General features: G+C 41.5%; 1 protein-coding gene across 1 annotated transcript in view; it reads right to left on the reverse strand.

Moving 5' to 3' along the window:
* lrrc75bb (leucine rich repeat containing 75Bb) overlaps nt 1–10,219 on the reverse strand; it is a 44,670-nt gene extending 34,451 nt beyond the window's left edge. The window contains exon 1 of the mRNA XM_049604980.1: nt 9,702–10,219. Coding sequence (XP_049460937.1) covers nt 9,702–9,983 — 282 coding nt within the window. The 5' untranslated portion in view covers nt 9,984–10,219. The remainder of the gene's footprint in view (nt 1–9,701) is intronic.
* Nucleotides 10,220–14,513: the final 4,294 nt, after the last annotated feature.

Below are 14,513 nucleotides of genomic sequence, written 5' to 3' on the forward strand. Positions count from 1 at the left end.
TGTGAGTGTGTGTATGTGTGTGTGAGGGACGGTGGGAGTAAAGTTTAAGTAAGCTAAGATATAAGTGGTGTGGTCTTTTTTTAAATATTACAGTTACATTCTCGAGTGAAGAGAATAACACTCCTGGTTCGTCTTATCTCATTTGAAGGTTTCACTTGTCGTATTGCCTGTGGGACTTTCTATCATTTTCACAAAATACTACTACTCTTAATTGTCTTAGGAAAAAAGTTTAGATTCCAGTTAAATGTTCCTTCGCTTTCTACCCTCAATCTTCAGCATTCATAAGTGAAAGATTGTGTAGAACAGAGAAGAGTTAGAACCAGGATAGGCATTGTTTAGTGAAAAAAACAAAAAACAAAAAAAAAAACAGGCTTTTTAACAATTTGAAGTGGCATCATATCTTTTGATATGAGATATGCCAATGCTAGACAGGGTTGGATATCACTACTCGATACCTTTATGGTTTCGGTTGAAATAATCCAATACCACATAGTATTGAAATTAGGGATGTGAGTGATTAGACGTCGCAACGATTAAACATCCACCCCTTCGCTAGTTGGCACCAGAAATATCAGTCGATTAAACCAATTACTGTTTTATTCATGTACAAGGCTGTTTAACTGTCATGCAGCCGCCTGCCACTAGTGGGGGCGACAGAGCCGTCAGACAGCAGTCCCCCTCCCCGCGGTAATGCACGAGTAAACTGGAGTTTTAAAACAGCATGGCGGGAAATAAGAGAGATTTCCTCTTGCAAAGCCAGCGCTGTTTGGCAGTACTTTAATGTAGTAAATGAATTCAGTAGCAATTTATCTTTTTGAGACGTTATATTATTTGTTAACTTTAAGTGAGTTGTTGTCAGATAATGTGCAGGGTTTACATTCATACGGCGCAAAATGTCTCTCATTTCATCTGAAATTTAGCTTATAATTTAGATATTTTGTTAACTTTAAAGTGAATCATTTTTGTGGGATAATCTGCAAGGTTCAATGTGCCCCAAATTTCAGAGGCAATTTATTTATTTTAGATTGTAGTGGTTAACTTTTGACTGAGTTGCCATCATGTTCACATTTGTACTGCATGGCATAAAGTGTCTTGTACTTGGGCATTTAAAATCCGACATGGTTGTTGAAGATTTTGACTGTTTTCTTGAGTGCTGCCTAGCCTTAATTAAAATTTTTGTTTAGTCAACAGGGAAATTAGTTGCCAGGAACATCCTACACCACCCCAAACTTTCTGTTGCTGCCATCTCCGGAGCTCCGGACCTCTCCTCTGGCAAGTGTACCTGGTTAGCAAGAGCTAACATAGTAGCAGTGCTAACATCCAACACTGAGCCATTTCCCAGTGAACTCATACTGATACCAAAACAGCTCTACTTGGCTGATAACCATTAAATAACATTAGAAACTGTTAGATAATGTAACTGATCCTGATGCAGAGCTCACAATCCCACAGCAGCAGCTACAACTCATACAGTCTGTGGTGTAGCGAAGTCGAGCTTGGTGTGTTTGACTGAGTTGGCAGTTCAGATGCCACCAAAATATTTGAAAGTATGGCTATACACTACATTCACATGATGAGTATGGAATGAAGTACTCTGATTGGTATCACTTTAAGGGTACTGGTATTGCTGCTGGCATCATAATTTTTTAGAAGATCCCCGGCCTTAATGCTTGATAGTTTTTTCTTTTAGGTTGATGTATATGCAGCTTGTGTTTGTAGGGTCTTTTTATTGTTAGTTTCTCAGCAGTCTCTTTGCTGAACACAATATTTACGATTATCCCGATAATTGAAATTCACCACAATCAACTTATTAAGCGTTTTTTTAAAAATCATGATCCGTGACAAAATTGTATCTCCTCCAATCCCTAACCAGGAACCAAGACACATGCCTGCTTATTAATGACACTTTTATCACCTTCAGGCTGTTTTATATTTGCGGAGACAATGTAAATATGTTGCATCTTCAGGTAATGCTTCGAGTGCTGACGTGTCATTAACAACCAGTGTTTGAGCCTCACCAGCATGCAGCATCCCCCGCCTTTTTGGGGAAGATACCAACACTGAAACAGGAAGGAGGAGGAAAAAAAACAAAACAACAAACAGCAGGGAAGACATGAATCTGAGCAGATGAAACAAGATGAACAGAATATGAAAGGCGAGAGGAGTAAGAGGAGAAATAGTGAAAGGAAATCTCCTTTTAGGCACAAAGCTGCATTTCTCTCCTAATCCACAACAACTGTTAAAAGATGATTTACTCTACTCATCCATGCTGTTATATCAGTGACATAACGGCTGCTGCTGACTAACAAACATATTTCACTGGACCATCATCCTCTTGTAAAACTGTTCAACTAGAAGCTGCGGAGCTGATGAGTAAATACTGTCAGCTCTATATGAACTGAAAAGCTTTTCAAACAGCAGGCTGGAGGTTGAGGCTGTGTAAAGCATGCTGTATACGCTCTGACAGCCCTAACACTAAGGGGCACAGTGGAAGCAGAGAGGAAAACTCCCATCAGCATTTTCTCCTCCTCCAGCTTTTGAGTTGATTTATTACAGCGGAGCTCTGTGGGATTCCCTGACGCTGGACTATCCTCCCCGACCAGCTCTCCCTTCAATAAACCTCATTTAGCACAGACTGAGGGTACCACATGCATCCATAAATGGAGACACAGAGGAATTTGAAGATTATTTTATGATGACGTGTGCTAACTACGTAGTGCAGCATCAGATATGAGGGGGGACTCACAGCTGAAATGAGGCACATCTTTTAAATAGATGCAGAGATTTGATCCTGTGGATTAATTTGACTGATTCCTAATCATAAAAGCGTGAAATGTTTTCCTATTTGTCACTGACAGGATGCCTGCGTACTTCCCCTTAGATCCCACTACAAATGTCCCCCTGAAAGCCGCATATCTAATCTGACGTCTGCCTCGTCACAAAAAAGTCTGAATAAAGCGAGGAGCTCCGAACCGCAGAGCATCATCCCACACATGCAGTTCATTAGAATCCAATTAAATATATTGCGCTGCATGACAAATCCAGTCCCACAGTCCTCTGCTTCAGTGTAAGAGACATGTCACAGCTGTCAGGTGTCCACTGTGGTTTGCTTACTTTTACTTGGGCAAAGTATATGAAAATCCAAGGTATATATTCAGAACTGCATAGTTGTGATGTGAGAAAGCACTGAGAAGCAGAAGATTCAAAGACACAAATGCTTGGCCAGCAGCAGCTATGTTTTGGCAAGGATATGTGACAAGTAGGATGAGATCAATATCTCAGCTTAGTCAAATGTGACAGGACATATGAAGAATAGTTTCCTCTGGCACACACTGATATATCTGTGTATGTGTATGATGTCGTTGACAGAGCATGTTGCTTATATTGCTACAGTCACATAAGCAATCTGTCCCTAAAATAACGAGTAACTTTATATATGCATTACCTTTACAAACTGACTCTCCAGTACATTCATTTTCACCAGGTCTTTATGATATTTATGTTGTAGCTTCAGACCACATGAGCCAAGTGCCAAAAGCTTGACCTTTTTCAAATGCTCTCAGTTTGTGAGAAGCATACCAGAAGCTGACCTTCTTTAAAGGAATAGTTTGACATTTTGGGAAATGTGATTATTTGCTTTCTTGCTAAGAGCGAGGTGAGAAGATTGATATGAATCTCATGTCTGTGGTGCAAGTGTGAAACTACAGCTAGGAGAGAGTTAGCTTAGCACAAAGACTGCAGCTAGCCTGGTTCTGTCCAAAGCTCATTAATTAAATGGATAGTTCAGATTTTTTAAAGTGGGGTTGTATGAGGTGCTTATCCATAGTCAGTGTATTACCTACAGTAGACGTCTGTTAGTATGGCCCCCAGTTTGGAGAAGTAGCAGGAGTGCTGACGTGGAAGCTAAGCAGTGTACTGCTGTGGGCAGGCTGTAGCAGCCAAACATATTTTAGATACCTAAAAAACATTTCACCTAAAAAAAAAAATGAATAAAAGTTTAAGTGTATGCTATGCTGAGAGTATTTCCACTGCTTTACCTTTCTATCAGACAGTCTTTTTTGATGAAGAAGCCGTTAATGGATTCCCCATCTAAACTACCAGGCTCCATTAACAAAAACAGTAATTTTGGTCTGCTGAAAACATGACCTGCTGGTCTACTGCTGCATTGATCAGTTAACTAGTTTGTGTTATTGTGTGACTTTGGTGAATCTAAAGTAACCCTTTGAATTGCCAAAGTCACACCACAACACAGACAAAATAACTTATCTAAGCAGTGGTACACCAGCAACTCCTGTGTTCTGTGATGTTAAATTGTTGTTTTTCTCAATGGAGTCTGGTTTTAAAGAGAGTGGTATAATGGCTTCAGCTCCCCGTTGGAAACTGCAGTCTGACTGAAAGGTAAAGGAGTCAAAATATAGTGTACACTTCAACTGATTGATTTAATACACTTTGTTGCTGTCCCTGTCCACAACAGCACATTTCTTAGCTTCTGTGTCTGTAGTCCAGCCTGCTTCCCCAAAGTGGGGTCATGCAGACTGGCGTACCCCATACGACCCCACTTAAAAAGATCCGAACTATCCCCTCAACACATTACATCCTGTTTGTTCAATCTGTACAAAAACCAACCTGTGAAAACAACTTCCAGAACAGCTGTTGTCCCCAGTCCAGTTTTTATGCTAAGCTAAGCTAACGGCTGCTGGCTGTAGCTTCATATTAACACAGATATGAGAATGGTATCAATATTTTCATCTAACTCTTGGCAAGACAGTGAATAAGTGTGTTTCCTGAAATCTTGAACTACTCCATTAACATGTCCATGTCACACTTTTAGGCTATTTATTTATTCATTATATGGGACATTTTGTCTTTATTTGAATAGCGTAGAGAGAGGCAGGCAGGAGGTGTGGTGAAAGAGAAAAATAAACCCTAACTCTAACCCCTAACAAAACATAAATATTTCTACCTTAATTATGTCTTGATGGATGACTTTGATCAGAGAGGCACCAACATCTGGGTGGCTGACGCATTTGAAGTTGAATAAAATAAACAAATTAAAAATATGTGTTGTGACAGCTAACCTCGGACTTCAGAATGGTCTTCACACACCACAGAATACATCTTAATTAGTGTCTTCTCCGTGGCTGCACACTGGTTACTCTGTGTGCACGCTGTAGAGCGTAATTGATATGAGTATTTGCTGATTCTTTGTTTACTAATGAATATGTAGAAAATCCCAAACTAATTAACTTAATGGCCCAGAAATCAGATCTGCGATGGAGATACAGCGCGGGGGCCGGTGTTTTTGGTTCCTCTTTGTAATGACTTCCTCTATATGAAAGAAACCTGTTCCAGCATCCATCATCTCAAGGTGATTATCTCCAAATCCATCCGTCTCTGAGAAGGAAAACTGCTTTGCTGCTGGAGAACAACAACAGGAGATCTACTGCCAGTTTTTTTTTTCTTTTTCCCGTCTTGAAGTATTGTTAGTCAGACACTTGGCTTCAGCCCCAGCGACATACAACAGCGCTCTGGCTTCACCTCACTGAGCGATGGAGAGCACATTGGTGCTTCGTGAGCAGTTTAAATGCAGAGCTGCGGAGAAAACTGCCCCTGCTCACGACCGACAAATGTACATGTTGATCTCTAAAATCTTTTTTCGTACAAGATATGACTGACTGCAGGACTGCTTCAACAAACAGGCACAGGCACAGTGAAGTCTTACAGGAAGAGATGCATGACTCATATCCCTCCTGCTTCACACAAATATGAATATAAAGCTTTAGAGTGAAAATTAAACTGTATATACTGAGATAATGGATTCAATGCAGAGCAGAAACGATACCTACAAATTTGTCTTCAGTTCAGACTCCTCCGACGCCCGAAGCTTCTCCTCAGGATTGTTTTCCCTCTTTAATCTACACACATCTGTGTAATTTATTCTACGGCACCATACAGATGGGCAGGGAGTTTGCATGACAGGGGGCCCTCTTGATCAGAACTGCTTTTGTCTGAACTTCAAAACTGTTCTCCTTTGATCAATGCATAGCTACCAGAAGGCAGCAGAAAGCTCAAGCTGAGCTCTAAAAACTATTTCTTTTTCTTCTCCCCGTTTGGATAAATCTTCAGAAAGTGTGGATTAGAGTGGGGAAGGTGTTACAAGGGGAAGTGTAACAGATAAGACGTGAAGGTGGAGTAAGCGATCCTGGAGAGAGATTACTGATATTTGAGTTGTGGAGTTTTGTTAGCATAGAGTTACTGTCGCTCATGCTCCCACGTAGGGGCGAAAATCCCATTTCATATTTGGGGGGGGGGGTTGAATAAACAGTAAAATTTTAGAGAATAATTCCAGGGGGGGCCAAGGAAAAAAAGTTGTAGCCTGTCTTTTATACAGGATCTTTTACCGCAATTTGACGCTTTAATCTTCTCTCTATCTCTCCAACAGGCAGACTGAATGTCTATACTAACTAAACTAAAACTAAAACTAAACATTTCCTGCAATTAAACTGGTAAACTGGTTTATAAACAGTGTGCTGTGAGATCTGCTGCTGCGCACCTCACAACCGTGCGTAATAGTCACGCATAATGACTGCTCCTTGTCTGCACGTCTTTGATGTTTGTCTCACTGACAGGAGGAGAGCCTACAGACAAGTACCCATTAGCTACGCTCCGTCACAACCGTGCGTAATAATCGCGCGTAATGACCGCTCCTTGTCTGCACGTCTTTCATGTTTGTCTCACTGACAGGTGGAGAGCCTACAGACAGGTACCCATACGAGCCGCTCCGCCACAACCGTACATAATAGTTGCACGTAATGACCGCTCCTTGTCAGTTAGACCGCACGTCATTCATGTTTGTCTCACTGACAGGTGGAAAGCCTACAGACAGGTACCCATTGCTCTGACTGCTCTTGTCCTGTCCTCTTCCTCTTCTTTCTCTCCTGTCCTATCACTAAACTCTGAGCTTAATCATTGGCTTTTAGCTTAGCAGCACTGATAATTGAGTAGGCTTTTGAACAATGCAGGAGAAATGTTGCAGACAGTTTATATTATCAGCCTGGGCCTGGGGCTTGTTGTAACAGTAAATGGGATGTGTTGTAACATGTGTAAGTTAAACTGTGTCTGTGTGAGTGAACATCTTACCCTGTGATGCGCGATGTGGGCAGCGGTTCCAGCCACACGCTGCTACTGCTGCCAAGCAGCCCTGCCCGTTGGAAAGAGTGTGGGATATACCACTACTAGGAATGGGAGGGGGGGACTAAATCTTTTAAGATTTAAATTGCACATTATTGCGCGATTATAATGAGCACCGCTTACATTGTGCTTTCAATAAATACTACTGCATTGTTCAAAAATTATTAATTGTGTCTCAAATGATTCTAGGGGGGCACAGCTTTACTGAAGGGGGAGTCATGTCCCCCCTGTCCCCCCTGGGATTTCCGCCCCTGCACTGTACTGTCTCTTTATACGTCCATGGCCTTTCCCCAGCCCAGTGGCAAAAAGAAAATGTTCGTATTGTAGGTTTCTAAAAATCAGAGATACGTTACATTTGAATGTTTTGTACACAGCATATTGACATTTCTATACTGACGTAGTACATGAGCTGATTTTGTCAGCAGGAGGTGGAGGGGATGGTGGATGGCGTGATACCTGGGTGAGACGGCTGCCAAGCTGCAGATCACTACAGACCACTATTCGAGACCAACAAACAACCGCACCAGTTGTTTTTGGGTAACCCTTCACAGCATTTCCACTTGCGTTTTAACACAGAACTTGGGTGATTTTAGTGACCCTTCACAGTGTTTCCTAGCGATGTTTGAACCAGCAAACCATGGTGTCTTTTACCAACACGTTCCTGCTTTCCAAGACGCGGGTGTTTAAAACCAAACATGACCTTTTATTAACCATAACCAAGTTGTTTTTGTGCCTAAACCTAATCACACTTTTACCACAGCATTGTTGAGAAATCTTTAATTTCTTTGTATCTGCTACAAAATAATGTACAAATGGAACGTATCTGTGGTTTGCAGCAACGTACAATGCCAACATTTTTTCTGGTGTGTGGGTTGCCTTTCCCCTGTCCTGTGCACGAATACGAATGCCCCCTGTTGCTGATTGGCTGGATCGGACCGTGCCACCTTCTTTTTTTGCCATTTACAGAGCCAGGCCTGTGTATGACCACCAGATTTCTTCAGCATACACACAAATCAGAATGTGAGGAGATCTTCTCAGAATTTGACAAAAAGTGCACTGGATTAGAATCACTGACTGCACCTTTAAATGCAAGAAATAAACATACCTATAGTTGGGGGCTATGACGCTGTCAACAAAGAAGTGTTTGCACAAAGCCGTGCAACAGGGGAGTGGACGGGTTAGTGTTGTTTTAATGGTAAATGGATCTGCACTTGTACAGCGCCTTTCTAATCTTCTGACCACTTAAAGCCACCTGCCACCTGCTACTCAGTTTTTAACACACTCACACACTGATGAAACAGCCATCGGGTTCAGTATCTTGCTCAAGGATGCTCCGACATGCAGACTGGAGGAACTGGGGATTGAATTGCTGATCTTCTGATTAGTGGACAACTCGCTCTGAGCCACAGCTCCCCCACAAAACCACATCAGAGTATCAAGTGAGTTTGCAAAAGTGCTTCTTCCTATGCGGATTTATATATTTAAATAAAAAACCATCTCATGCACATTTCAGACCTTCACACGGGAAACAGTGAACAATGGCAGAAAAGGAGAACAGACTTGTCTTTCCACTCACTTGTGTTATTTACATAATATTTCCTTTTGCACCCTTAACTCTGAAACCTTGTTACCAAGAGGCCACAGGCTAGCATATCATTTGTTTAAAAAAGACCCAATCCCAGTCATTCACTTAAGATCACAAAGTTTGTCACAGTAGAAACAGAGGCAGCCAAGTCTTCCTGGTGTATTTTAAAGGGCGGACATATAATGCACTCAGTGTTCTGTGTTGTTTGGAGCTGATTGAATATTCAGAGCATGAATCGGCTGGCTCTGTAGCCATTCCCTTTCAGACAAAACAGGTGGTTGTTGATTTAAACCAGCGTCTCATTATAAGTGCTTCTTTTTTTCCTCAGGAATATTAAAAGGAGGTGACAGAGGATACAGTGTTTATGTCCTCACTGGGAAGCTTTTATGAGAACTTGCAAAAAGTAGATGATGAAATGACTTTAACTTTAAAAAGATATGTTAACACACTGATACCTGCAGATATGAGCACTCCATGAAAAGTGGGATTTTCTCCAGTGGGTGCCATCAGTTTTAATATAGCTGGGCTTTTGCTGGTTATATACAGCAGGGAAGTCCAAAAATACCCATGTATGTAAAGCTCTGTGTACATAACATATAGGAGGTGTGTCAGATTTATTGAAATAAGGACACACGTGAATAAACTGCTGTGATTTACATATTTAAAAGCATCTGCACATAGATTATCACATGAACTTGTTTCTCAATAATATAAAATCAACAGGCCTATATGACATGCAGATAAAACAAAATAAAGTGCATTTTGACGCATGAATGTCAGAAAACTTTTTGCCCACGTGCTTATCACCAAAACCCACTCACAGCATCAATTAAACCACATTTCCTGCTGTAATAACAGCGCGAGAATAAAGTACAGCCGAACAAACTCAGCGCATCCATGATCCATAACAATGCCAGCCCTTTACCTTCCTCAGCAGTTTGAGCACTTCGGCTGCTTGCTCCATCTTCTGCTCCCGGAGAAGCCTCTGGATTTCCCGGATCCAAGCCACCCGTCTGACATATGGGCTGTGGTTGGTTTTCCGCAGCATCCCCGGGAGCTTGTCGGACTTGAGCATCAAGGAGGTAAACAAGAAGTCCCCGCCGCCACTTCTCTCGCCCTCTCCCGGGGTGTCATTCCTCTGGCGTCTCCTCTTGGGCAATTTGGTTTCTAAATCGAGACTTCTCTGTCTGGTCAACTTAGAGCCCATCACTCCTGAGAGGATGTGTCGGTGGTGGTGGTGGATGTGGTGGTGAGAGGGATTTCACAACATGAAGCCAAAACATCACACTTAACTTGCTCCTCTCTGTAAAATAGTGTCTCAAAGTTTCAAGGCTACTCTGCACTGTAACGCAGCATCCTCGTTATAATAATAACAACGTGTGCCCGGTCTCTCCGTCGTCCCCTGACTGCTCGCATCCGTCCATGGACTAGTGCCTGAGCACTCTGGCATCCTTTGCTCTACTCAGAGCTGGTGCGCTCCTCAGCCAATCAGATCGTGATTCTCGGCACAGCCTGAGAGTGAGAGTCACGTCGGAAACTGAGCTCGGCTTAGTTTTCTCGCTGAGGACCCCCACATCATAACGCACAGGTTGTTTATGTGACTCTGAGTCAATCAGACAAAGTGGACTCCTTTAATCCTGTGTTATTGTGCTGTGGGGTCTTATGTAACAATTTCATAATACTGTAATATGAAAATGTGATAGATAGATAGATAGATAGATAGATAGATAGATAGATAGATAGATAGACTGTTCTTTTGCATAAATGAACAATTAATATAGGAACAAATCATAAGTGCAGGACAGAGAAAAGAGAGTCCCAACATTTGAACATTAAAACAATATAGGTTTTACAACCATGGGCGGATTATGAGAAAGTAGGCCCCTGGGCACAGATATGCAAAAGGCCCCACCACCTCTCCTACATCATCACATATTGATGTTTGGTCATGGACCTCCCATATCCAGATACAATGAGAAAGGTTCCCTGGGTGTGTTGGTTGCTGACGTTCTGGGATGCCGTGTCAAGTTCTGCCTGTTACATGCCTTGTCTTCTTTCAAAATACACTTCTGTTTTCACAGGGAATTTACTGTTTACATACTCTCTCTTTCAAAATTAACGCACTGCGTCAGTACAACAATGCAAATTGACCTTTTTTTCTCCAACAACTAATACATGTGGTTAGGTTTAGGCGACAAAAACACGTGGTTAGGCTTAGGCAACAAAAGCACGTGGTTAGGTTAAAGCAACAAAAACACATGATTAGGTTTAGGCGACAAAAGCATGCGGTTAGGTTTAGGTGACAAAAACACGTGGTTAGGTTTAGGCGACAAAAACATATGGTTAGGTTAAAGCAACAGAAACGTGGTTAGGTTTAGGCGACAAGAACATGTGGTTAGGTTTAGGCGACAAAAACACGTGGTTACGTTTAGATGACAAAAACACGTGGTTAGGTTTAGGCGACAAAAGCATGTGGTTAGGTTTAGAAGACAAAAACACGTGGTTAGGTTTAGGCGACAAAAGCATGTGGTTAGGTTTAGGCAACAAAAGCATGTGGTTAGGTTTAGAAGACAAAAACACGTGGTTAGGTTTAGGCGACAAAAGCATGTGGTTAGGTTTAGGCAACAAAAACACGTGGTTAGGTTTAGGCAACAAAAGCACGTGGTTAGGTTAAAGCAACAAAAACACGTGGTTAGGTTTAGACAACAAAAACACATGGTTAGGTTCAGGCGACAAAAACACGTGGTTAGGATTAAGCGACAACAACACGTGTTTAGGTTTAGGTGACAAAAGCACGTGGTTAGGTTTAAGCAACAAAAACACGTGGTTAGGTTTAGGCAACAAAAGCACATGGTTAGGTTAAAGCAACAAAAACATGTGGTTAGGTTTAGGCGACAAAAACACGTGGTTACGTTTAGATGACAAAAACATGTGGTTAGGTTTAGAAGACAAAAACACGTGGTTAGGTTTAGGCGACAAAAGCATTAAGTTAGGTTTAGGCAACAAAAGCATGTGGTTAGGTTTAGGTGACAAAAGCATGTGGTTGGGTTTAGGCGACAAAAGCACGTGGTTAGGTTTAGGCGACAAAAACACGTGGTTAGGTTTAGGCAACAAAAGCATGTGGTTAGGTTAAAGCAACAAAAACAAGTGGTTAGGTTTAGACAACAAAAACACGTGGTTAGGTTTAGGCGACAAAAACACGTGGTTAGGATTAGGCGACAACAACACGTGTTTAGGTTTAGGTGACAAAAGCACGTGGTTAGGTTTAAGCAACAAAAACACTTGGTTAGGTTTAGGCAACAAAAGCACATGTTTAGGTTAAAGCAACAACAACACGTGATTAGGTTTAGGCGACAAAACACGTGGTTAGATTTAAGCAACAAAAACATGTGGTTCGGATTAGGCGACAACAACACGTGATTAGGTTTAGGCAACAAAAACATGTGGTTAGGTTTAGGTGACAAAAGCATGTGACTGGGTTCCTGACAAAAGAACAAGGTTTGGCTTAAGAATTTTACAGGACGTGAAAGTCCTGGGTGAAAGTTCGTGTTTTTTGGACCCATCCACCACCACTCCTACCCTCCCTACTCAGATTTTCGCCGCCGTAACTTTCGTTCTTATCCTGCCGCGTTTCCCCTTGACACTGCTGAGCGCGGTTAAACTATATCAACAACTAGCCAAGTATCATGCCGACGTTAAAGCACAGCTTTTTCGTCAGTGTCTGATGCTGCAAGTCACTGCCCAAGCACCAGATTTTGACAACTTCAGAGTGAGATTGGGTTGTTTTAACAGAGATTTTGTTGTACGGCTGCTCCAAAGTCTCTTCTTTGGGGTGCTTTTGCATTTCTCTCATTTTTCTTTTTCTTCAGTGTAGTTTTAGAAAGCATGCTGGCATTACAGAAGCAAAGGAGGCGTGACTGGTGTGTCATCTAATACAACGGCATCTGCATCTAGTTTGACATACAACATATGCTTCAGCAGTGCTTTCTAAACAATAACAATGGCATTAATATGGCAATAACAATCATTTACTGTCTCTGCTATATGGCTGCATATCTCATCCTCTGCTCGGAGGATAAGAAGCTCCTGGAACTTATTGTTTTCTCAATTTGCAGGCATTTTGTGGCCACTGTTCTTCTTTGAGTTAGCTGCTAACTGCCTCTAGCTGCCTTTTAAATCTCCAGTGGTGGGTTGCACACATAACATGTTGTCAAAACACCACACTTATCCTGCCCATGGTCTCATCCCTTTTATACAGTGAATCAGTGCTGTTACTACCTTTCTTGTCTGCTTAACAGCAAAACAAGTCTGTCCATCACTTTGCAGTTTTAATTATTTTATACAGAATGGCAAGGCGCCATAACAGCACAATATTTCCGCCTTGAACAGGGAATAAAAAGGGGCTTTTGTAGTGGTTTTGTCTCTTTTGTTGTTGTATGTGTGTTTTTTGTTCATTAATCATCTCTTTAAGATCATTTTGAATATCTTTATGGCTGTTTTGTGTCTTTGAGGTCATCTTGTGTATCCTTGTAGTTGTTTTGTTCATCCTTGCAGTCATTTTGTGTCTTTTTTGGTTATTGTGTGTCTTTTGTAGTTGTTTCGCATGTTGTTACAGTTTCTTTGCATCACTTTGTATTCTTTTTGTGTTTCTTTGTGGCCATTTTGAGTCTCCTCTTGGTTGGTAGATATTAATTAGAGTGACATTTTGCAATTGAAGGTGGCTCTCTGACACTCTGGGCTCCTGGGCCTGTGCCTGCTAGGACCATTCAGTAATCCATCCATGTTTATGACAGTAATATTTATGACACAGCTGGGTGTTTCATTGGATAGCATTACATTTTTAATGATATTTATATTGATTTGTCCAGCATCTCAGGTTGGAATATATATGCAGTCTATGATTCATGATTCATTATTGCTTGGTGCAGGTGGAGGCTCATTTGGTGAATTGGAAGAACTTGCATCATTAAGATATTCATGAACTTGGTTAGTTTAAAATTTATGCTCACCATAATCTTGGGTGCTATTTTTCCTGAGGTTTTGGGATACAATGTACAATACTTAAGGACAGGTAAGTAGCCATTCAGCGGCCTGCTAATGCTGAGTAAAAACACTGAAACTCCCCTGTTTAAATTGCAAAGTAGCCTCCAACTAAAGTGCATCTATCAGCTATGCAGACTGCATGAGCTAAACTTTTGGGTGTCCATTAAATAAGGAACAGTATTGATCAAGCCCAGACTGATGCGCTGGTAGACAGATTTAATCAGATACTGAGAAACATGACCTGTAACTGTGATCAGTAGAGAGGCCCTGACAATCTAAAACAAATGGATTAGTAATGATACATCTTTAAAGAGAAACAAACTGGCAGCTGACCTCCATGAGTTTAACTTGTCTATCTTGCAGCAGTGATGTATATGTGTACTCCTGAGTGTGGCTACAAGTGCAACAGAGTGCACTGCTCACAGTGATTTTAGAAGGGAACCAGACTTGATATTTACACCAGAGAGACCATACAACTGCTTTTAGACCTAATGTTATGTTACACTTTCCAAACGTAAGTGCTATATCGTAGGCAACTGGACTTGAGTTTCTTGAAGACGTTTCACCTCTCATCCAAGAGGCTTCTTCAGTTCTAACGGACTGGTGCAGAGTCTCAGGCTTTAAACTCTGTGTAGGTGTGAATCCTTACAGAGTTGTTGAGGTTACATGTGAGCTCTGAGTTTCAGAATCGTTA

Source organism: Epinephelus fuscoguttatus, linkage group LG18 (assembly GCF_011397635.1).
Source record: "Epinephelus fuscoguttatus linkage group LG18, E.fuscoguttatus.final_Chr_v1".
Lineage (NCBI taxonomy): Eukaryota > Metazoa > Chordata > Actinopteri > Perciformes > Serranidae > Epinephelus > Epinephelus fuscoguttatus.